Genomic DNA, 23103 nt, shown 5'->3' with positions numbered 1-23103 from the left:
CACAGTGCACGAGTTCGATTCTTGCTGGGCTCTACAGTGTTATGTCAACATAACATTTATTCAAATGCCCACGCCATAATTCGGTCGAGACCTTGTACTCGGGCACTTAATGGCACTTGGGTACTTTGGTTTTCTGTGTGTGAACATGACGCAATTTTTTGCCCGTTCTCAGGTACCAGTGCTCGGGCACTAAGTGTGAACACGGCCTAAGAGATAGGTGGTGGCCGCTGGTAGACTAGATTCAGCGAAACTTTCTTAAAAACAACTGAACGCTTGTTGCTCGGGAGACAGATCTGGTTAATAAGTGCTATTTTGACAAAGTGAACAACTACAATATGTTTAATGGTTATTTATTTAATTTCTTTTCACCAAATTAACAAACATTCATCGAGTTTTCTTAACCCAATGGCGGTATGTACATCGCAGAGAGGTAAAAACATGCTTAATTATTTATTTCATTTAAAATTTCCATAAAACGTACTTTATTTTGTTTGGAAAATTCTAGCCTCTGGCTAACATATTTACATGACTATCCATGTTTATTGTGTGTTTTATTAGAGTTTTATACATTAATTCTGTAAGCTCTATTTAATTTAGCTTATATCTTCTTTAAAATTTAATTTCTGCTTCTTAATTTCAGATGTTTAAACACTCTCTTGAGATACCGCTTCTCGTAAAATAATAAATTATTAAGGACAAGTAAAGGAAACCGATCAAAACTTTACAGATTTTGTAGTCTCTTTATATCGTGAAAACTCAATTTTAATTCAGTTCAGTCGAGGTATTTGGTACTCATTTGGGTTTTATCTTTAATTATCCTTATTCAGTTTTTAAACACGAGCATACCTCAAGGACAATAAATAGAAATATTCTTCTTGTTCATTATTTATCTGAGCTTTATCACAAACTAAACTAGCTGTCGGAAGGCTGCAAAGCTTTGTAAGTAAGTTCTATCTCTATGAAATGTTTCACTGCAAAGCTGCAATTGTTTTTTGTTTTACTTAGGATGTTACAGTTTAAACTTCCAGCTTGTAGGCTTCACGTCTGATACAAATTCGATGTTAATGATTTATTATCTTGTGATTGGTTCCGTTTTTCGTCAAACTATTGAACCATTTACAGCATTTTGCTGCGATGTGACAGGATCCGCGCCTCGTTCTCTGCCGCGTCGGCGTGGATCGAGGACATAAATATAGTTCTCATTCCCCCGCGATCTTGATCGGGGATTAAATGGAGGAGCGTGGACTGCGGTAGGCGCAAAACAACCGTCCCCGAGAGGCCTGGGGCTCGCCGAAAACTTGCATATTCCGTCCTGATCACTACTGTTCGTTGTGTTTGAAGAAACCGACGTAGTTTCCAGGGTTGGTACCCCATAATATTTATCAAGATTATGACGTTTACCGAACTCAAGCGCGGATATAAGCTCGTCACGTGATGAGCTGTACTCTGACGAAGCCGAGTCGTAAGCGCGTGGGTCACGTGACGCCCGGGTCCCGTAGCCCGTGTGGTAGGGGCTGTGTTCTTTTGACGATTCTGACTCTCTCCGCTGTGGCGTCTGCACCGCTCTTATTACAGGCGTCACTTGACTGGTACTCCGCTTGGAAGTGAGGCTTGCTCGACGAAGGTCATTCCGTGAAGGTCCTAGGCCCGAGTCACGTGGCCTTGTTATCGCGGATGCCGGACTGTGCACATACACAGGATAAACAAGTTCCTGGCTCTGACCGCGACTTTTGCTGGCGCGGCCCAACCTGCTGGCAGCGGCCGAGTGACGCAGGTCAATATTTGACTCCATTGCTCTTGATATACTTGTGGTATCAAGTTCAGAACCACCGTCAGCGTGCCCGCGGAATCCCAAAATCCCAATACCAGGGGTTCCGTTCAGCGATCTCTGCGTGATGTAGGTACTGGGGTACGTGCCATGATCTTCTTCCGTGAAGCGTCGCGCACGCGCCACTGGCTCAGCATCATGGAGTGTTGGGCGGTGATAGACAGGTTGAACAAAGTTTCCTTCTGAAGACGTGTCACTAAAGCTACCCTCATGGGGTGGGGGCGGGGGCTGACCGGGTGTGCCTGAGTGATACGGTGCGGGTGGAGGCGGGAAGTCCTCCTCCATAATAGTCTCTTGGGCGAAATGATTACGAAGCATACTCCTGGGGAGACTGATCTCAGAGCCGTGTGTCGAGCGGATTGGTTCAAGCGAGGAGGACGAATCTGCTAGATTACCATTGGTTGAAGGACTGCCTTCTGATTGGTCAGGATTGTTTGGCCTGAAAAGAATTGCATAGTTTATACAGCAGGTATAATATTTTGTGTGATCTGGATGTAAAAATAACGTTTGCCAATATATTAGGGAAGATTATAATCGAACATTAAAAAATATATCGCGACATTATGATATTGCCCATGATTTTATCCTTCTCGTTTCCAAATTAGATTTCAGCCAATCATAAGCCTGGACTACTGGGAAGGATGTCTTGATGTACCACTAAATTCTCAAAATTAACATTGTGAGAAATGTATGATAGGCAGTGAGGAGAATTTACCTTTGATCGTAGTCACTCTGCTGTATTGGAAGTTGCTCTCGGAACATTTTTCCCTTCCAGTATTTCCTCCAGTCTGGAAAAAGCAAACCAAAACAGAACAATACATAATTTTCATTGTAAAATTCATTAATGATTCACGAGGGTGTAAACCAATCCCAGCACAGTATTCAGATCACATGTACACAGCTGTAAACCCCCATACAAATCAATCAATAGAATTAACTTTTGATACAAACTCCTGCTCAGCTAATTAGTATTCATTAACTTTTGATACAGATCTCTACTGATTCTCATAACAATACTTTGCATTCAATTTATTGTTTTCATTTCACAAGTAGAATAAAATATTCGCGTCCGATCTGTATGGGCGTTTACAATGGCTCGCCTATCGGCTCGCCATTGTAACTGCCCATACAGATCTCCCGCTCATATTTTATCTACTACCTAAAAATGCGAAGTCCATTCACCTTTAATTTAACAACTTATCTATAACAGTCAGTCTTCTAAATTAAGAAATCCCCCGGCATAATTTGATCCTGTTAAGGATATTACTTATAACAAAAAAGTTTCACTATTTAGCCCAATCATGTTTCCATAAAAAATCATACTCGTTGCGCGCTCGGCCTTTGATCTCTCTTTGCAAGAAATAATTAAACACTGAGAGAAATTCCTCAGCTTGTACAAGAGTTAATTGTTCGGAGATCAGTGAAGACAGTTTGTGTATGGTAACTTACTGTGAATCTTGTCGATGCTTATGTGCCCTCCTCTGAAGGCCACCAACAATAAACACACAATAACAACAACAATCAGCGCTCCAACACCGATCAGGACTCCAAGGAATGTAGGATTGCGATAAAACTGAGCCCTGCTGCCTGAGGTTGGATCAACTTCTTGTACTTCTTCTATGGGAGTGACTATTGGAGTTTTTTCCTCTAAATGGAAATGACAAAAACAGTTATGGCATGATTTAACGCTAAAAAAGGACTGAAATCTCTGTGTTGTATTATCACATGTAGCTTATGCTAGATAACGTTATCAAGGACCTTGTGCCCGACAATTTCTTCCATACCTACCGATTCCCGCCCCTATCTAAAGGGTTCCCAAATCTTTGTGCTGTTTCTCTAGGGAAATGTTTTCTTTTTTCTCCTGGTTTTCGCCAGCATGGGAATCCGTCTTCCTAATATCGTTTTCTCGCCTTTCGTTGACTTCTTTTCTCCCCCTTTCAATTCTGGAATCCTGTTCCCTTTGTCCCCATGTATTGTTAATCCCACTGGATGGACAGGGTGCTAGGCCATCATAGGTTACTCACAGCATTTCCCTCACAAGATACGAACTTTCCGGTCAGAATGTTGTTAAAACTCGGTCTATCACATCGCTGCCACTCTTTTAACATTTAACTTACCATCAAATACAACCTTGCGCTTTTTGCTGGGCTCTCCTCTCCCAACCGCATTCAGTGCCGAGATTCTGAAGTAATACACTTTATTGAAGTTAATGTCGTGTAGCACGTAATAGTTGATATTACTGATGTACTGAACCTTCCAGTTCCCGTCATTCACTTTGTACTCAAGAATGAACATGGTCACGGGACTATTCCCATCGTCCCACGCGCTCCAGGTGATGTTGAGAGCAGCTGTGTCCGTGAGGACAATAAACTTGATAATTGTCGGCGGTAATGGTGGTGCTAATGAAGAAGAACAAAAGAAAATAAAGAGATTTAAAGCACTTGTTTTCGTAAATATAAATAGGCCATTTCCGAGTTACCCTTTGCCTCTGTTTTAAAACGAGTCTACGTGCAAAACCATTCAAATGAAAATTAATTTTGATTCGCATGAAAATGGGCCTGTAGGTGAAACGTTAATTTTCTTATAACGTTAATTTTCGGAGAGAAATAAAACAACAACCATAAATATTGATTTTTTTGAAGAAGCGCGAAAACAACTTGAAAGGTTTAGCCACAATTTTTCAATTTGTAATCCATTTCCATCCTAGTCATCCGCAGCCAAAGACGCCTGTTAACAGTTTCAGTGCTTTAAGAAAAGCAATCTTTAACAAAAAAGGATCATTATTTTTAGACTTTTACTACAAAATATCATGTCTGTTCAAAAATCTGTTAAAATCCGTGTCAAAAGCCTTTAAAGAATGAAAATTCAAGCATTACATCACTTACTTTTTACTTGAAGTTCCCTGATCACTGTTTTTCTCCCCAGCTCATTACTGGCCGTGCATTCATACTTCCCAGCATCCTTCTCTCTGACGTCATTGATCTCCAGGGAGCCATTGGCGAGCTGTTGATATTTGGCGCGGTCACTCAGCTCACGACCACTGCTGTACCACATGACTGTGGGCCTGGGGTAGCCATAGGCTTCACAATCCAAGATGGCGGATGTTGAGCGTGTAGCGAGGGTCACCGGCAAATTGTCGTAAAATATGTTTGCTGGAACTAAAAGTACGGTACAAGGATTTTTTATAAGGATAGAAAAATTTGAGAAGGGGAAGATGTTAATTTGAAAGAATGTCTGAATGCACTCCTGTTGTACTTATCATCAAAGGAAAAGCCCGGACCAAACGAGAAGAAGAGTTGATGAGAGTTTACTCTTATGAGAGTTTTCATCAACTCTCATCAACTATCCCTAAGTCAGGCCAAACGAGGACGAGAGTCATCGAGAGTCCGTCAATAGCGATGGAAAGAAAGAAAAAAACTCTTATCGCCTCTCATGAAAAGTTTAAGCATGTCCAAAGTCGACGAGAGCGCACGAGAGTCGATAAGAGTGCATGAGCGTTTCAGGCCAAACTAGAGTGAAAGCTTGAACTCTCATCAACTTTCATCTTCGTTTGGTCCGCGCTTAATAGACAGACTGTTCCGAATCCCAGGAGGGGCGGGTAACCTATTAGTGTTGGCCCTACGGCCTACTTTACTGCGGTTTCTTTACCTATTTTTTATTTTTATTTTTCAGATACCTTTGTTTCCGCGAGTCTTCATGTTGAATATTCAATTAGGTTTTCGCCGGCAACGCGTGATATTTTTCTCTCGATTGCGTGCGCTTTTTCTTCATCATATTTTCGCTAACCGTCACTTAAGCTCTTAGTTCTATTCATCCCTAAACATCATAAAGAAAGCGCATTTAGTTATTTTCAGGGCTGCTAAATGTACTAATGTTCGCGATCAAAGTGAATAGTGAGACCATTCTTGAAGTCAAAGTCAAAGGCCAAAGGGACAAAACTGAACGGTCACGCCTGCAATCCTCTGACGGACGCGAAAATCGAAATACTGATCTCAATTTGATGACAGACTTGTATACTTACTTGTATCTTTTGTTGTTTGCCTAACAACAGCAGATCCATTTCCTACTCCTACCGAGGTGCTTGCTTTAACCCAAAAAAAATATTCCGTATCAGACTCCAGCCCAGGTAGATATTTGGACGTGATATTTCCGCTTATTCTAAGCTCCATAACCTTGTTGGAGTTCGTTAGAAGTGGGTCGCTGATGGTCTTACTGTAGTAGAGTAGATACGTTCTTATGATGCCGTTGGGTTCCAAGGGGGGATCCCAGAGGACACGAATTGTTTGCTTGGAGACCGGGATGGCCTGAACTCTACTTGGAGGTCCGGGAACTGAAACGAAAGATAAGCATGTGAGATCGAGACTGCTTTACTGATTTTAAAGCAGTGAACACCGCCTAATTTGGTAGGCTACTAGATCCGCAGTGCGTACGTATACGAAAACAAAATCAATCGTGACTTTAACTAGTTGATTCATCATGTTTTTTTTACCCTCGGAGTTCAGAGAAGCTTGTACAGCTAATATCTCCGAGCATTTGAACAGTACACAGCACGATGGGCAAAGACTAGTCCACAACACCTGGAACTCCATGCCCTACTCTTTACGATAAGTGTGTGGGTTCTTTTACGTCCCCTGCTGACCATAACACTGAAGATGCAGGAGACGGGGCCTACGGTTTATCGTCATTATCCGAGAAGAATAGAACATCTAACCATTTGCAGATGTCATTACAAAGGCAGCAATATTCTCCTCAGTTCATTTCGTCAGTTTTTGCTGTCAACACTACATACGCGATAGCATGTGTACAGCTTCATAGATACAAACACAGAGGAGCCATTTCTATGATACTTACTGTCTTCAAGAGTTGTTCCTCCTCGCGGAAGACTAGCGACTCCTTCTCCTACTCGAGTAAATGCTACAACTCTGACCCTGTAGGTTGTAAACTTGCGCAGTCCTGTTAGCGTCACATTTCTCTCATCTGCCTTTGTGACAGTCTTATTGAAGACTTGTTGTGGGTTCTTGGTGCTGTAGTAATACACTCTGTAGCCCTGTAGTTTACCGTTTATTGCGTTCGTCGGGGGCTTGCTCCAAGTAACCTCCATGCTTTGCGAGGTGAGTACTCTGATTATGACCGAGTGGGGAGGCTGACTGGGAACTAGAGATAGAAAGAAAAGTCAAGAAAATAGATAAATTTCATTCAAGTGGTGCATGAAGCGGCTAAACGTGTTGCTATTCTCCGTGGATGACATGTAAGTCCAGTTTTGCTCGACTTAAGATCATCAAATCCCACACAAACTATCTGCAACCTCGTCCCCAGGGCGCTATTCCCTATTTGGTCATTGCGCGTTACACAAATAATTGAGAAGAAGAATTTATTGGCGTGTCATTTGCTTTAGCCTCACTTAACCCTATAAGTTGCTGTTGTATTTTACAAATAAATTCCATTTTGTAGTGCGTCTTTTCAGTTATAGATCACAGATGACGTTAAATGTGGTAAGAACAAAAAAGTGGTCACTGATGTTCTTACTGCATTTTGACGTCTTCTGTAACTAAACAGACCCACGGCAAAACGGGATGTATTTGGTTTATAAGAAACTGGTCCCATTCTGTTCCTTTCTGTTTCGTTTTGTTCCGGTGAAGATCAGTTAAGTTCTTGTATTTTCTACGCTTCAATTCTATCAAGGTATTACTGGCTTTATCCGATTTATTTATAACCATTGTAAAATTCATTAATAATTCATGAGGGTGCAAACCAATCCCAGCACAGTATTCAGATCACATGTACACAACTGTAAACCTCAATACAAATCAGACAAAAGAATTAACTTTTGATACAAACTCCTGCTCAGCTAATTAGTATTCATTAACTTTTGATGCAGATCTGTACTGATTCGCATAACAATACTTTACATTCATCAACCAAGTAGTACGTTTACAATGGCTCGCCTAGCGGCTCGCCATTGTAAACGCCCATACAGATCGGACGCGAATATTTTATCTACTACTTCTCTGTTAGTAAACTTACCGTCTTCGTGTGTTTGCACTTCATCCTTTGCTCTTCTCCTCGGACTAACTCCCGCCCGTGTAAACGCCTGGATCTCTATGATGTACGCCTTATAAGGATCAAGGTTATTGATGACGTAACTCCTCCTGTCGCCGCCACTCACAGTTAAGTTGTTTCCTCTGTAGTACTTGTTCTTTTCTTTGTACAATACAAAGTAGCCGCGGATCACACCATTTCTGCTTGACAAGGGAGGTGGCTGTGCAAAATAAATGAGAGATTTTCAAACGTATTGAAATGTCAGGGAAACATTTTCCTAGAATTTCTGAGTTTGTGGTTATCGCAGAGAATAGTCTGTTCCAGGCTCTCGGTAGTTGGGGGAGAGCGAAAAACGTGGGCGAGCGTCTCCCCTCGTTTTTTCCTTGCTCTCCCCCGCTCTCCCCAACTACCGAGAACTTTAACGAAGACTTTGTTGATAAAGGCACTATTTCTCAGGCCTTACTGAAACAGCTCCACCTTCCGCTACTTCTCTAGCAACTAATATAATATTTCATTGTTTGAAAATAACAAATTTCTTTGACTCGGTAATGAATACGTCGTCGACGAAATTTTATAGAACTTAATTTTCCTACAATCTGGAACACTGTTGTTGTTAACATTTGACACATTCACCAAATTTCGCACGGTGTTATATGAACAATCTTACAATCTTACCTCCCATTGGACGTAAATCTGCTTGGACGAGATTGCAGTAACGTTCACCAGTTCAGGGGGTTGTGATGGTGCTGAAAATGTGTTTTACATGTTAATTTTGCGCAAAAAAAAATCAGTATTCCAGTCAAGAGCAAGGAAAGGCTAGGTGTATTTTTGAAATGGAAACACATCATTCATTATATCAAACTCGGCATTTGGCAACTGACTGGTAGGGAAACGTCGTCCAGACTCAACTTATTCTAAAGTGAAATGTTATTTTGGCTCAAAAAGCATGTGTGAGAAAATGTAGTATTATTAATTTGAAAGTTCTATTTAGCCTGTAATGCCGCCATTTCGTTCTACTAATGGTTGTAAACTATCGATACATCAAAATGATCTATTTTCCACAGTTAACGACGGTATTAAAGTACATTCGCGAGGCTGTCACGCTAACAGCTGTTTCAATTTATAAGAAGTTACACTTTAAACAAAACAACAACAGAATACAGCTTACCAGCCTCCAAGGTCCCATGTGTTGTAAAAGGGCTCGCTTCGCTTTTCCCCTGCTTGTTTTCGGCGTAAACACGCAAGTCATAGTTAGACGCTGGTCGGAGCCCATCAACCAGGAGTCCAGTCGATTGTTTAACCACTCTCTTCTCACTTTCAACCCAGCTGCTGCTTGTACTTAGTTTGAACTCCACAGTGTATTCAATGATTGCCGCGTTACCATCAAATCCTGGTGCCCAGGTTAGAAAGATCGAGCGCGCGGCCACTTCCTTCACATCCGGTTTAGATGGAGGGGAGGGTCTTTCTGTGATTGTTAATAAACGAAAAGGATTGAGTCGGTAAACAACAACGACGACAACAACAATAACAAAAATCCACTATTACCATATAAATACTTGAAATTTTCTAGATGAGATGAGAGAGCATGGCTTTTGACAGTTTGTCAAAGGTTAGCAACAATCATTCTAAAAACCAATAAAAAGGTCTTTCAGCTTTTTTTCAAAAAATAAAAACGTCCGCCAATATAATCGTCACAACTTTCCGCCCATACAAGAATTATGGTCAAAAATGTTCCGTGCGATAATAGTCACTTTGTATGAAAAGTGCCAAAAAATCTTTGACAGTCGTTTACCCAGCATAGACTTTGCTGTGCTATTTTCACACATTATAAACTTCAGGGAGTAAGAGATTACACCTTACGGACCTTCAGCTCAGGAAAAAAGTACCAAGCTGTCAATCAAGTTATCCTCACACGTGTAGTAGGCAAAAGTCACAAAAAAATGTCAAGTAAATTCTTACGTTGAGCTATGATTCGAAACGTCTTTGTATCACTTCCATACTGGTTGGTAACCCTGCACGAATACTGCCTGGTGTCCTGTAGAACAAGTCTTTCGACAACTAGCGTACTGTTCACCCTATAATACTCTTTTTCCTCATTATCTGTTATGGTAACTCTAGAGTTGTCCGACATTTGTCTGCTTCCATTAAACCAAGTTAAGACAATTGGCAAGTTTCCCACTGCTACACACGTGATCGTGACGTCATCGGACACCTTGGCCGGTGTGTTTGCGGGCGCAGTCACGATGGTGGCTGGCACTGCTGGACAAGATAAACAAAACAAATTAAAGATACGTCCGCAATGCATACATGTGTTTAGGCCTCCTCGTATATGCACGTAGCTGTCAAGTATCACATGAAGAGGACCGTTGGTAATCACAATATTAAAGCGTTTATCTTTGAAATTCTTCACAACAAAGATAATTCTTCCATTTTTGTTTTGTTTGTTTTGAAATCGTTCTTGCTCTTAGGACTACTAAATGCATGACATTGTGCAAATCTCAGACTTGACAAAATTGCTATATGGTATGTTTTACTGTAATTGGTCAATTCAATTCACAGTTGACAAACTGTTGACTTACTAAGTACGAGACGGTTATCAAAATAAAGAAAATACGCATCACACTATACTTGAGGGGAAAGGTTAAAAGAGTTAAAGTTGTATAAGGGAGGCTTAAAAGAGAGGGAAAATAGCTAGAGTGGGGTGGGGCGTAACGGAGATTTTACAGTAGTAAGTATTTCATACCATGAACTATCAATCGAACTCTCCGACTGATCCGTCTGTCGCTGACTGCATTATAAGCCGTACACAAGTATTCTCCATCGTCTTCATCGCTCACGTTACTTATGACCAAGGTTCCATTCACCATTTTCTTAAAGCGAGGCTGGTCCACTGGCACTGCGTCAAATCTCCCGCCCACTGACTTGAACCAGTCGATACGCGCAGGCGGTGTCCCGGATGTCAGGCATGTCAAGTAGGTTGTGTAGGTTTTGAGGACTTGTTGAGTGGTAGGTTGCTGATGATTGGCAGATTCTGGGAGGAATTTTGGTGGCACTGAAGGAGAGAAAAAAAAAATGTTTTGATCTTATCAGAAAATGGTTTGCAGCTAGTAACCTTTACACAAAATGAGAGATTTTCAAACTTATTGAAATCTCAGGGAAACATTTTCCTAGAATTTCTGACTTTGTGGTTATCGTAAACACCGTCGAAAAGCTAATACATTCAGTGACTGAAACTAACGTAACCAACAAAATTAGCCGCGTGGCCGTGCGCAAAAGCCTTGTCATGGATTGTACATTTTTAAACTTTCGCCAAAAATTTTAAAGTTCGTTCCTTGAACCATCATTGTTCCGCTTTGGTGTTTTCCATCTTACTAAATTCTTTATATTTTGAGGTTTCTTTTCACTAGGTGCAACGTTATACGCAAAAAGTAACTATATATATAGTCACAAATCTCCAAAAATCAAAACCTTTCTCAGCAGAACGTTACATTACACCATTTAAGACACAATTTATAGGCAATAGAGAATTTAAGAACCCATGAAACAATTTCCCGGAAACGAAAAACTAGAAAAACGATTACGCAATTAGCTACATTAAACCATTTATATTCTAATAAATTTCCTAAATAGCTCTCTAGAGAAATGAACTTGCAGGAACACGAACCGTAAACCACCATGTCAGCGGTCACACTCGTTGTTCCAGCTCTGTTGCTCGCAATGCATGTATACTCTCCCGAGTCTCCCGCGGCGAGGCTTTCAAGTGCAAGAATGCTCATTCCAGCTATGGGATTATGGATTCCAATAACGCCAGGTATAGAAAAAAGATCACGTTCATCTTTCAGCCATCTGAAGCTCAGTGATCCTGCCGACCCGTCACCAGTGGCTGAAGAACAAATGAGAGAGCCTCTACTTCCTTCGTGCCATTCTTGTTGAGGGGTAACTTTGGGATTTGGGAGTTCTGGGAGAGAGAAAAAAAGCAAAACACTGTTAAGTTGTAAACGTACAGTGAAAACTTAAAATTAAACAAACGTGAGAGTACACTTAGTTTAGCATGGCTCGTAAATATCCATTTTTTAACGTAACACGGAAAAGCGGTACTTCTAGTCGCCTTAGGGAACATAAACCCGAGTTTAAGACCATAATTTGTGATCCATTACAGTGCCTACAATCGTTAAGACTTAATCTTTTGATATTTATAATAAACAAAATACACTACAATTTTGAACAATTTATTATCTAAACTGTCAGAAAATAGCAATTAAATTGTCCTGTTAGATGTATTCAGGTTATAGTTTCGGTAAGGACCCAAATATTTTATTCGTTATCAGTAAGGAGCTGTTTTTTAATGTGATTTCCTCCACATTTAAAGTAGCGTTTCAGGTAGTTCTTGTAGCTTCTTGTGCGGAAAGCACTCGTTGCATGAAACAGCTGTTTTTGACCAAGGTATTGGATGTTCAGAAACTGAACCGTTGAGTACGTTTTGTAGCCATTCTGTGCGCGTTTGTATTCTTCCGCGGACTGGCAAATTTTGACGGGTTTTCCGAGAGAAAAGTGACCGCCCATCTTCCCAGGTATAAAGGGGCTCGACTTTCAGATGCTTGTACACAAATGGCTTAAAGCGGCGGTGACCAATCTAGCTTTACATAAATAATTACTCTGAGAAATAAAGGAAAAACGCAGCCCAACATCTCAATATGCAGCAAATTCAGCGCCACTTACCAAAAACTGTAACAACGACATAACCTTCGTCTCTTTTATTATCACTGTTAACCGCTGTACACTTGTACCGACCAGCGTCTCCTTTCTGCACTTTAGAGATATGAAGAGTGTTGTTGTCTGAGACGGACTGCCGCTGGTCAAACGGAATGCTGGCTCCATCTTTGGACCACGTCACGGCTGGAACTGGGTAACCTTTCGCTACACACGGCAGCTGAACGGACTGGCCACGAGTCGCGTTAACGTCACGTGGTATTGAGGTTATGTTCGTTGTACCTAAATCAGTAAAATGTCGTTATTTCACTAAAAATGGAATGTTTGAAAATCTCAGCAACCCGTAATTCATCAGTTCGATAACTTTTATTCGCCATTTATATTAGTTCCAGTAAGTTAACTCAAACTTAGACATTTAAAGATGATTTCCAGTCCGTACTGCGCAGACTCAGGGTTTGTTTTCATCTTTGTTTTGAATTCGTTGAAACGTTACACTTCGGTGATAGCGTACATGAAGTTTTTCAGTTCGCCATTACGGATCGTTTCGTTCAAGAATTCACGATGGGCTAAAACGTCCGTTTGAAATACCGTCGAGCTTCTTTTACTCGTTATTATTGTTTTGCAAGGATATCTGGCGTTAATAATGAAGAAAAAGGTAAGTTTTGTCCCGGAATTTTTTTTTTTGCTAGTAAACATTCTTCTGTTTGTGAGACTCACAAACATTGCAGGCGGAGATTGCGCAGTACGGACTGGAAATCATCTTTAAGTTACCTAGGAACTTTGATAAAAAATATTGGCATGGAAAAGTTATAACGCGCACGTCAGCTAGAAATATCAAACATTCGCAGTACTTCGCTTGTACAACTGGTATATTAACAATGTCATTTTTAGTTTTAAGTTATAACGAAGAAATAGAAGCTACCAATTTAACTTGTTCCTTAGAAAGCACTAAATAAAACGAATTAAACCTTCAAGTCGGACATTTTATCCAATTAAGTAAAGGACTAGGTCTACCCGATATGAATGCCACATTAAATACGATACTTTTTCCATCAAAAGGCGCTAGACAAGCGAATAAAAAGAAAATGATGAGAACTTGTTCCCAGTACTCACCGTCAATATAGACATGAATCACTTGAGATGTACAGTTTCCAATATTACAAGCGACACACTTGTACTTCCCGCTCTTCTTCACGTTCATATTATCCGCTTTCAACGTGCTTTGCGTGCCCTCGCTCAGCAGTGTGGACGTGATAGTATATCCATTCCCATCATGCACTTGCTCGTCATCTAGGTACCACGTGATCTCAGGTTCTGATTGGCTGTAAGCTCTACACCATTCACTCAAACTTTCTTTTTGTTTCAGAACAACTTGCTGGGCACTTGAGGTTACTGATGGATTGCGTTCTGATAAAACGGAAAGTTTTGAATTAAAGACTGTAGTTGCATAATGCGCATGTGCAGCAATGATTGACACAAAAGGTTTAAACTTGGGAAGATCTAGGGGGAGGGTTGAGGGCGTTGCACCCTTCCCTCCATTAACTTTCACATTGAGAAGTTTTTCAAATTTTGCGGACTTTCTATATTCGCATAATATAGACACTTGCCCAAATCAGCAAATGTGTATTTTTTAATTTGTATATTCAGCGATTCGTTTTCAATATTATCTCGATCTGCGTATTTCTCCACGTCTAATGGATCGGTCTTCTGTTTATTGCTTATTATGCTCGTTATATAAGCATTACCGGCCCTTAGCGATTGTTATGATATATATAATCCTTTCTTGGCGTGTTCCTTTTTGAAAGAACTAAGGAATCCGAGTAAAATTAAAGGGCCATGGTCACGATATTTTGAGTCATATTTCTGATTACGTCCAAATTGAAGGAAACCTCAAAATAATAGTTGTGTAATGTAGGAAAACAACAAAGGAGTAATCAAAACCCGAAAATAACCTTGGATGGTTTCGTCTGACGAAAATTAAGAGGGATTACGACTGACAACTTGAAAAAACTTGCCAGTTTTTTTCAAAACGAGTTGTCCGTGACTGAGTTCCTTTAAGGAACGTTTAAACCTCTACTTGGTGATTTTTTTTACCTTAGTCTTCTTGGAGACTTTCTTAGTTTTGACGATAAAATTACTTTAAACCCCATGCAAATACTGAAACATTGATTGACAAGTGATGTCACAACATGAACGTTACTCATTACCACATATCCCATAAAACTTAGTGAGGATGACGATGCGCGCGCACATACCTGCTGTGATGAGTACGGCGCTACTCTGCACCATTTCCCGACCGTTGTCGGCGATGCACTGGTACACACCAATGTCTTTGCTGTAGATGACTGCAAACTCAAGTCTGTTTGGTTTGATGCTGATTCTATCATCGCCTGTGAATCTTTTGCCATTCAGAAGCCATGTGATGTTGGGTTTAGGTTGCCCGGTCACTTCACATTCCATGATGTATCCTAAAGTTGAAGATACTGCCGCGACTTTCCTTCGGGGTCGGGCAACGAATTTCAGGGGAACTTTGGAATTGAAACAAAATAGTTTCAGTAAATCGATTCTTCCATGATTGTGACTTGTAGCGGTGTTTTTTCCCATCTTTGCTGAAGAGATAGTTGCTTATTTTATATCCGTTGGCTTAGAATAAAACGCGTAACTTTGCCAATTTTATAATTACTTCAACCAATTTGCCTTAAGCCCCGAATCTCCCACAACTGAATGACACCCAAAATGAAAACAAGACTTTAAATGAAATAAACTGCGAGCAGTCGGTTTTTTGCTCCTAAAATGCTACGCGCGACCGGAAGAATTGAAATTATGCAAATGAGGGGGAAAGAGGAGGGAATGGGGACGCCGCGTCCGCGCTTCTTTCTTCCAACTGACGGTGTATCAAATGCATGCGTGGCGAAGTTTGAACAGCTCACAAGTCTATATTGTTCATACTTACCCAGCACAGTAAGGTACATATAAAGGCTTGCGGAGCCCTTGGAATTTTTCACCGCACACTCGTACAGCCCTTGATCCGCAAACTGCGCCCTGTCAATACTCAGACTCCCGCCGGCAAACCTTGAAAAGTGATGTCCCATCTGTATAGGAACTCCGTCCTTCTTCCAAGCGTATTCCTCCACTCTAGGGACTGGGTAACCTTCTGCCGCACACTGCAGCTTAGTCGACTCCCCCTCCTGTACTGTGATGTTGAATGCTTTATTAAGTATCCTGGGAGGGGAAGGTTGTTGCCCTAGAAAGATTAGCAACAAAATAGTAAACTGAAAACTACACTTTTTAAGACAATGACAGCCACGTTAAGATATTTCATGTGGACTGTGGGCCCAGAACAACGCGAGAGCTTATGTATCTCAGCTTCAATCAATCATTCAATCAATCAATCAATCAATCAATCAATCAATCAGACACCTACAAGCTGGCTGTATGTATCTTACGATTTTGCCCCGTATGCCGCCGTTACCTCTAGTTGTCCTTACCTTTTAAAAACAGCTTGGCTGGATTGCTAAAATGCTTCTCTCCTGTCAGAATATTGACGGCTGTAAAGTAATACGTAGACTTCCCCTCGTCATCATTCACGTTTGTAATGACCAAGTCCCCGGATGGCATCAGGTAATACTTGCCTCGTAACGCGATTACCTTGAGCCCGTCATGCCACGATAACACACGCACATAATCACGCACGTGCTGCGGGATCACGCTTTTGATAACAGCCGTGTTTCCACGAATTACAAAGGTGTCTTGTGCGTAAATCTTGTACGGCTGAATGATAACTACCAGAGAAAATTTAAGGATACAAATTAGAACTAGGTATGTTAACAAATTAACAACATAGCCAGTAATTATTTTGAACAGCGGTTCCGTATAAATTAAATTTCATTCATTGCCTTGAAGTTGCATCTGCTCTGTCCATGAAAAGGACGCGTTTTGCCTTTTTATTTCGGGAAAATTTTTCAAGGATTTATCTTTTCCAATCTAAAACCCAGCTTTTTATTGAATGCACCACTGTGCACTTAAAAAATACCTCTATCTATTGAAGAGCGTAGCTGGTTTCGTAACATTTATCAACTAGTTATTGATTTAATCGATGGATCACGTTGCTCACTGACTCTTGAAAGAAGCGGAGCCATGCCAGGCGTAATCTCATTTCTTATGAGTTGCGAGTGCTATTAAACACGATTTCACTTTGACCTTTTCAGTCAAGAAACGATAGTGAGTGAGGATGAGCTGGGTGCGATTTAAACTTTAAAGTTTAAGAAACTTTGGGTTGCAGGCTACGCGCTACTCTACCGATTATCCAGTTCCATACCCACCCCTCCCCTTACCTGCTCGTAGTTTGGCTACCAGGCTACTCCCTACCCTACCCTCTGTCCATTCCCATAACCCCCCCCCCCTCAGTTTACTCGCCCGAAGCTTGGCTGGTAGGCTAAGCCCCACTCTCCCCCTCTATCCAACATCATACCCTTCCCAACTGCTTACCTGCTCGTAGCTTGGCTATCCTACTGATAATTTCAAACTGGTTTCCAACATTGTTCTTCGCAACGCATTGATAATCAGCTTTGTGCACAGATAATCTGAACTTGTCTTCAGTAAAGGCAGGGAAGTATAAGGAGCCATTGGGCAAGATGTGACGTATGCCAGTGATGTTACTGTTGATCACGTGATTGGTGCGTGCGATTTTCCACGTGATTGTAGCCTTTGGTCTGTCTTCCACTTTACAGTTAAGTATTGCTGACCGAGTGTGCGCAAACTGGGTATCCACTGGCTCTTCTATAAAACGTAGGGCCCAGGGAATTTCAGCTACATGTTGATAGAACAAATATCATTATGTTAGTGCATTATTTCCAGATAAAATCATGCATTGCATCATGATTTACGTAACAATATCAGTAAAGACAAACAAACGTCTATCTCACGTCTTGTAAATGACAAATGTGTACAAAAGTTCCCAATTTCTCCACTCGCATAACAATATGTTTACAGTACAATTTTCAAAATATTCAGGTGGCTCTGAAACAGCTCCGGAGAATATTTTTTAACTTTTCAAAAAGTTGTATCTTAACATGCTGAAACATGTTTACCTCCCACAAGGGACCATCCCACGATAAGTAACTATCTGCCGAAGGCAATCATCCTCCAATAAGCGAATACCTCCCGCAGAGGTCTACCTCCTGTGCAGGACCACCCTCTGACAAGCAAGCATCTAGCGGTGAGGGTAAAAGGCGGAATGAGTTTGCGGAATGGCATGTGGCATGAGTTGCGGAATGGCATAATTATGCGGAATGTAATTTACGCGGGATGATTCATTGACATAAATTATACTAAAAAGCGCGCCAAATTTTAAAAGAGAAGCCGCCTTGTTAAATACTGCTGGCTCAAACAATCAAGGACTGAGCAGTATGGACGAGGAAACTTCCATAGAACATCGTTGTAAAGATCATTTCACCGTTCAAATCACCGATTTACGCCGAACAGAAGCAGATAAACTATTTTCGCTATTTGCCGTGACGCTTCCGAGGACTTGAATTATCGACTAGCTGGCGTTGGCCGGAGTACAGTGTGAGTAGTTCTGTTAACATGAATGAAAACTCTCGTCTATTTGCCTCAAAATACAAAACGATATTCGTTCTAAAGCTACGTACTTCAAGGCAAGACACACAACTGTCAAGTTCAACCTATTTGAAGAGAAGTTTTTAAAAAGACAACGCATTAAAATAAATGAAAGCAAGTGACGTGTTGTTAGTCGCCCGCGAAATAATGTGTGACCGTGTCACTGTCTTGTTCCAGGAATCGTTTCTTTCTAAATCAAAACTTGCTAGGGGTGGGAAAATGCTAGTGGTTTCATTGAAGACAACTACTTTTGGTATATTTCTAGCTTTTTATTACAGCGATGAAAAGATCGTGACACGGCTTCTCCGCTGGTGTGACACTATTTACACCGCAGTGGATTTTATCGATGTGCGTCTCGTGATCTTTGCGGTAAAATAAAATGTATGTTTAGCGAATGATTTTCTTTTCCTAAGAGAAAGCCAAGTATTCACAACAAGTAGGCAGTGATAATTACTCGCCGGATTCCTTATCTGCCTTATCGGTAAATCTGCAATGCGAGCTAGATTTGAAAAACGATAGCTTGTTTTTACCGTGCAGTGACTATAGTCACTATATGAAAGTTTCGCTCTACTCGATCGGCAGTCGGTTGCCGCTTTTTTAAGTTAATGTTCAAGTCTTCCACTGAGTTTATATAGTCTTCATAATGGGAGGTGAAAAGGTAGTCTCCTTCGGCGCAGCCCGGCACTCGAGCCGAACCGGGAGCGTTGCGTGATTTCAGCCCGAGCGGCTGCGAAGGAGACTAACGAAAAGCAAGGCTAGTAGACTTCTAATGAAACAAATACACTGTTGTGTTCGTAATCTCTCTGCTTTGTACCCTGTACTTACTGAGGCTGAGATGACATCCGCCAAAACTGGACTTTCTGTCTCGATGTTTTGTTTAACTTATACAGTATTAATAACCGCTACATGAATATTAATACAAAGATGTATCCGAGGCATTTTTCGGTTCGTATAAAGATCTACGGTCGGATGTTTTTTCGTCGCTGTTTTTATCTTTTGACTAAAAGCGATTAACCGTCCACAGAATGGGAAATCCTTAGCATTGGGGAAACACTGGCCGCCGAAATATTTTTCGTAGAGTCCGTGAAGAAGACATCATACGACTGCTATCTTCAATCGATTGTCATCATTAAGCCCGCAGTATTTAATAAAGCGGCTGTTCTTTAAAAATTGGCGCGCTCTTCAGTAAAATTTATGTCAATGAGTCATTCCGCGTAAATTACATTCCGCATAATTATGCCATTCCGCAAGTCATGCCACATGCCATTCCGCAAACTCATTCCGCCTTTTACCCTCACCGAGCATCTAGGTGGTCGCGTGAGGTTCGCCTTTGTAGCTTTGCTACTATTTTAATTTTTTTCAGCAAAACATTTAAACACTGAAAAACGTGGGCTTTCCTGTAGAAATTGCCATAGCCATTCAGAGCAAAGAGGTTTCTTTCTCAGCCAATCACATGCAAGCGCAAATGCAATTTTCTTTCGCTCACAAGTGCTTTTCCGCGCTTGTCTGTAGTCAATATTTGTCTTGATTCTCACTGGCCACTGGCTGCGTTATTCGTGGACTTAACGAATGTCCTCAGTGCCATCGATTGGTTTTAGCCTTCCTGCCGTAAATTCGTTGTGAACGTCTTTTTAAGGGTAAGAAAAAGCTGAGTCTTATTCCTGATAAGAATATTTTTAGCTTATTTTAGACATACAATAAAGTCAGAAATAGGGAATAAACATGTATTTAAATATATTGCCGCTTTGTAAAACACATTCAGAACTGCGTGTTTTGACGAAAAGAAAAATTAGATCCGCTCGTTATTTCGGGATTATCGTATCATTTTAAAAAAACGCTGTAAAATTCGCAGTCCCTCTGACAGGTGTGGCTTTGACAGATACGTTTGCCAGCCGTGGGGTAAATAGAAATATCGATTTTTAAAAATATCTTTCATTTGGGTTGTTTTATGAAGCGTACGTGAGGTGGTTTTTAATTAGTTGTTCTTTCGGAAGGACGGGATCTTTGGTCTTCTGCTACAAATGCATAAATAGAAGTAAATATTCAACGATGTTATATTTTGATGAAACACACGAGAGATATAGCTCGAAAATCAAGAGTTACAAAAGAACAATATTCCAAACTTAGAAACCTTATAACTAAATGCTTTGTTCGCCGCGCTTGTCTGGTTGCCTATACCTTCGCAACCAGACACCTTTGTTCTTTCAATATTCGAATATTTACTTGTAGTTATCTCATCGTCACGTAGTTAATAAAAGTTGTTATCTAGACCTTGCAGTTTATACATCCTACTCTTGGTAAAGTATGCCTTCTAGTAATTAAAAAATTTAACTGCTGATTTCAAGGGCTAGCATCATTGCATTGACCGAAACAAATTCAATTCGCTGAAGCCGACCGGCACTATTCTTGGTTTTCTGTTCGTCTTCTTCCTGGCCTGCTTTTCTTCTGGTCTTGCCCGTCGTGTGTCTCGGCTTTTGGTTCTCCGTCGTGTGTCGCTGGTGCCGTGCGCGTGTGGGCCCCCCGTGCTGCTTCGTTTGTGTGTTGTGGTGTCTGCTCTGCCGGTGCCCTGTGTGCGTTGGTTCCGTGTTCTCTGCTCCTGTCCTCGCGGCCGTTTGCCTCCCTGCTTTCGTGGGCGCTCGCCGGTCCCGCCGCCACTTGGGTGTTTCTTTTCTCTTTTGTTCTCTCGTGTTTTTGGCGGCAGCAATAGGTGATCGAGAATAATGAAAACTCAAGTCTCCAAACGATATACAGCGTACGTGCTAGCTGATAAATTCTAGTCACGATTTCACAGGATTTCGAACAATGGAGTAAACATATAAAGCGTACGTGCGGTAGCTGAATGCTCATATTTTCCAAAAGAAAACGTATCTGAGTGATGAGACGTCCATCTGTGAAAATTCAGGAAAGGTGAAAAAGCAAGCAAGCTCAAAGTTCAGGTGGCGGTAGATTGCTAGCAGTCCTCTTTTTTTAGTCCGTCGAGCTAGCGTGAAGCTAAAAAGTCGCGCGAGTGGAAAATGGCCTTGGGAAATTTAGAAAACGCCAGATTTTCAACGGGCACACAGTTTCACACTCGCGCCCTGCTTTCTAAGCTAAGGTTCACGCTCAAAGGAATAAAAAGAAAAACCGACTGTTCGTAGTCTTTATTGGCGGCCATGTTGTTTAGGGATTAAGCAAACAAGCGTAGAGCTTGTACAGTTCAAGGTTGGTGCTCCGTTGGGCTTTTAAATGGCATGGGATGCAAGAATACAGCTGATGCACTCAGGATCGAAAAAAGCTAGGAGAAAACCCGCTGAAGACGCGAGAAAGGCCACAGCAGACACTTATATTGGTTGAATTTTTTTATAATTTTCACGAATTCGTTATATGGAATATTTAATTATCCTTGAAGGTACATAGTAGAAAAAAACAAGAATTGCTGATCGAAGACTCGTGTTGTTATAATCTGTGATCCCACAGTTTTACGGGCCGAGACGTTTCTGTCAAAGTCGCTCCGGCCTCAGCATTGACCAGCATTGTGGAATTGCCAAAGAAATGTATGAATACATTTGAACTGAAATGATTAGCTAATAACAGAATGGCGGCCATGTCGAAAACTACGGAGAATGCTATGGGTCTGACATCTTAAGATAACTGAACTTTGTCCGTGGCTTTATTTCATCAAGCGGCATGAGAACATCGACTCTTCAATGTACATCGCATTTTCTGATATTTCACTGGTCTTCACACGGAGCCGACAGGATGTTTACGAGAACGACAAGGAAGAGGATCTCTATCGAATCTCTATTCTCGCATTTTGCTTTGAGCAGTTTAAGTCGACAACTGTTCTGTGGCTATTTTTTGCCTGATTGAAGAAAACGTTTCTTGAATAACGGACTGAAAACAACCTGATGTTTAAATTGAGTAATATTGGTCTTCGATAAAACTAAACTCACGAAGCCAACAAGCTGATGCAAGCCGAATGATGCAACACTTGATATGAATTACTCCAAGCCCAACTTTATTTTAATATCTTATTTTTTCTCCGATTTTTTTATTTTTGTATTTGTTTTTCTATGGTTCGTCTGTTAAGTGAGATTTTAAGATTCACAGCTAAGGTAGTTCAGAATTTTTTTTACTGATACGTAAATACAAAAGTAATTTTTCATAGTAGAAACGTAGCTCTATCGAACACTTTCGTATTATCCAGATCGATTTATGTGCCGTAAACTGGCCTGTTGAAAACTAAATACTTTCCCGTCTTTTTTAATTCCCATAGGTTAATCATTTCAGAGATCTTTTTATGCTGGTCTGAATTACTAGTAAAGGGTTTCAACCTTGAAGATTTACATCCGGAGGCTTAATGGGAGTTGAGACAGGTTTTTGGTTGAAATTAAATATATTACATTCGTTGAGAATATCACTGCAGCTTACAACGTGCTACAACGCGATTCTGTTTAGCGGGCTTAGAGTAACTATTCAACAATTTTCTATCTAAATTTTCACTCATAAACCTGAAACACAAATTTTCAAATCCCCGAGTGTCATAACAGTTCTTGTCTATAGTTATACATGCGTAGGTAGATAATATTTAATCAGACATGTATGCTACAAAGCCTCAAAATCTTTACACGGCATAAAGTGTAGCTTATTTTTCTGATCTTTTTCAGTGTAGTAGGTGGACTTATCAACTTCTTATTTCCCATTATCGGTCGATCCAGTCGAGGGTTTAAATGTCTGTAGGCCGTCGCAACACAATTTTTGTATCGAAATTTTCCATATACTAAAACGTTGCTTTTCATTTTGTTGTGATGACCTTGCTTATTTTCGACGAATGTTCTAAATATACAGAAGGTGTCGTAATGTCACTGAATACTGTAGTGCAATGAAATAAATTTGCTTACTTTATATTCTTTGCTTTATAGCATTTC

The 23103-nt window shown here is 40.8% G+C and overlaps 1 protein-coding gene across 2 annotated transcripts in view; it reads right to left on the bottom strand.

The window, feature by feature from the left end:
• Positions 1–334: 334 nt before the first annotated feature.
• Positions 335–23103, bottom strand: part of LOC144663978 (cell adhesion molecule DSCAML1-like) — a 29037-nt gene continuing 6268 nt past the window's right edge. The window contains exons 2-20 of one of the 2 annotated variants that reach the window (XM_078525074.1): positions 17066–17386; positions 16066–16359; positions 15531–15821; positions 14833–15105; positions 13691–13984; positions 12587–12859; positions 11532–11825; positions 10611–10919; positions 9827–10126; positions 9036–9332; positions 8543–8613; positions 7853–8087; positions 6680–6982; positions 5850–6158; positions 4714–4986; positions 3946–4227; positions 3278–3475; positions 2544–2616; positions 335–2267 (exon numbers count right to left, since the gene is read on the bottom strand). In XM_078525074.1, the coding sequence (XP_078381200.1) occupies positions 1100–2267; positions 2544–2616; positions 3278–3475; positions 3946–4227; positions 4714–4986; positions 5850–6158; positions 6680–6982; positions 7853–8087; positions 8543–8613; positions 9036–9332; positions 9827–10126; positions 10611–10919; positions 11532–11825; positions 12587–12859; positions 13691–13984; positions 14833–15105; positions 15531–15821; positions 16066–16359; positions 17066–17386 (5858 nt within the window). In that variant the 3' untranslated portion in view covers positions 335–1099. The remainder of the gene's footprint in view (positions 2268–2543; positions 2617–3277; positions 3476–3945; positions 4228–4713; positions 4987–5849; positions 6159–6679; positions 6983–7852; positions 8088–8542; positions 8614–9035; positions 9333–9826; positions 10127–10610; positions 10920–11531; positions 11826–12586; positions 12860–13690; positions 13985–14832; positions 15106–15530; positions 15822–16065; positions 16360–17065; positions 17387–23103) is intronic. The other variant, XM_078525075.1, reaches the window with a different exon arrangement.

Source organism: Oculina patagonica, chromosome 8, assembly GCF_052425735.1.
Source record: "Oculina patagonica isolate OP01 chromosome 8, crgOcupat, whole genome shotgun sequence".
Classification (NCBI taxonomy): Eukaryota; Metazoa; Cnidaria; class Anthozoa; order Scleractinia; family Oculinidae; genus Oculina; species Oculina patagonica.
The sequence above is the reverse complement of the archived record's forward strand: the minus strand, read 5'-3'. Positions and strand labels throughout refer to the sequence as shown.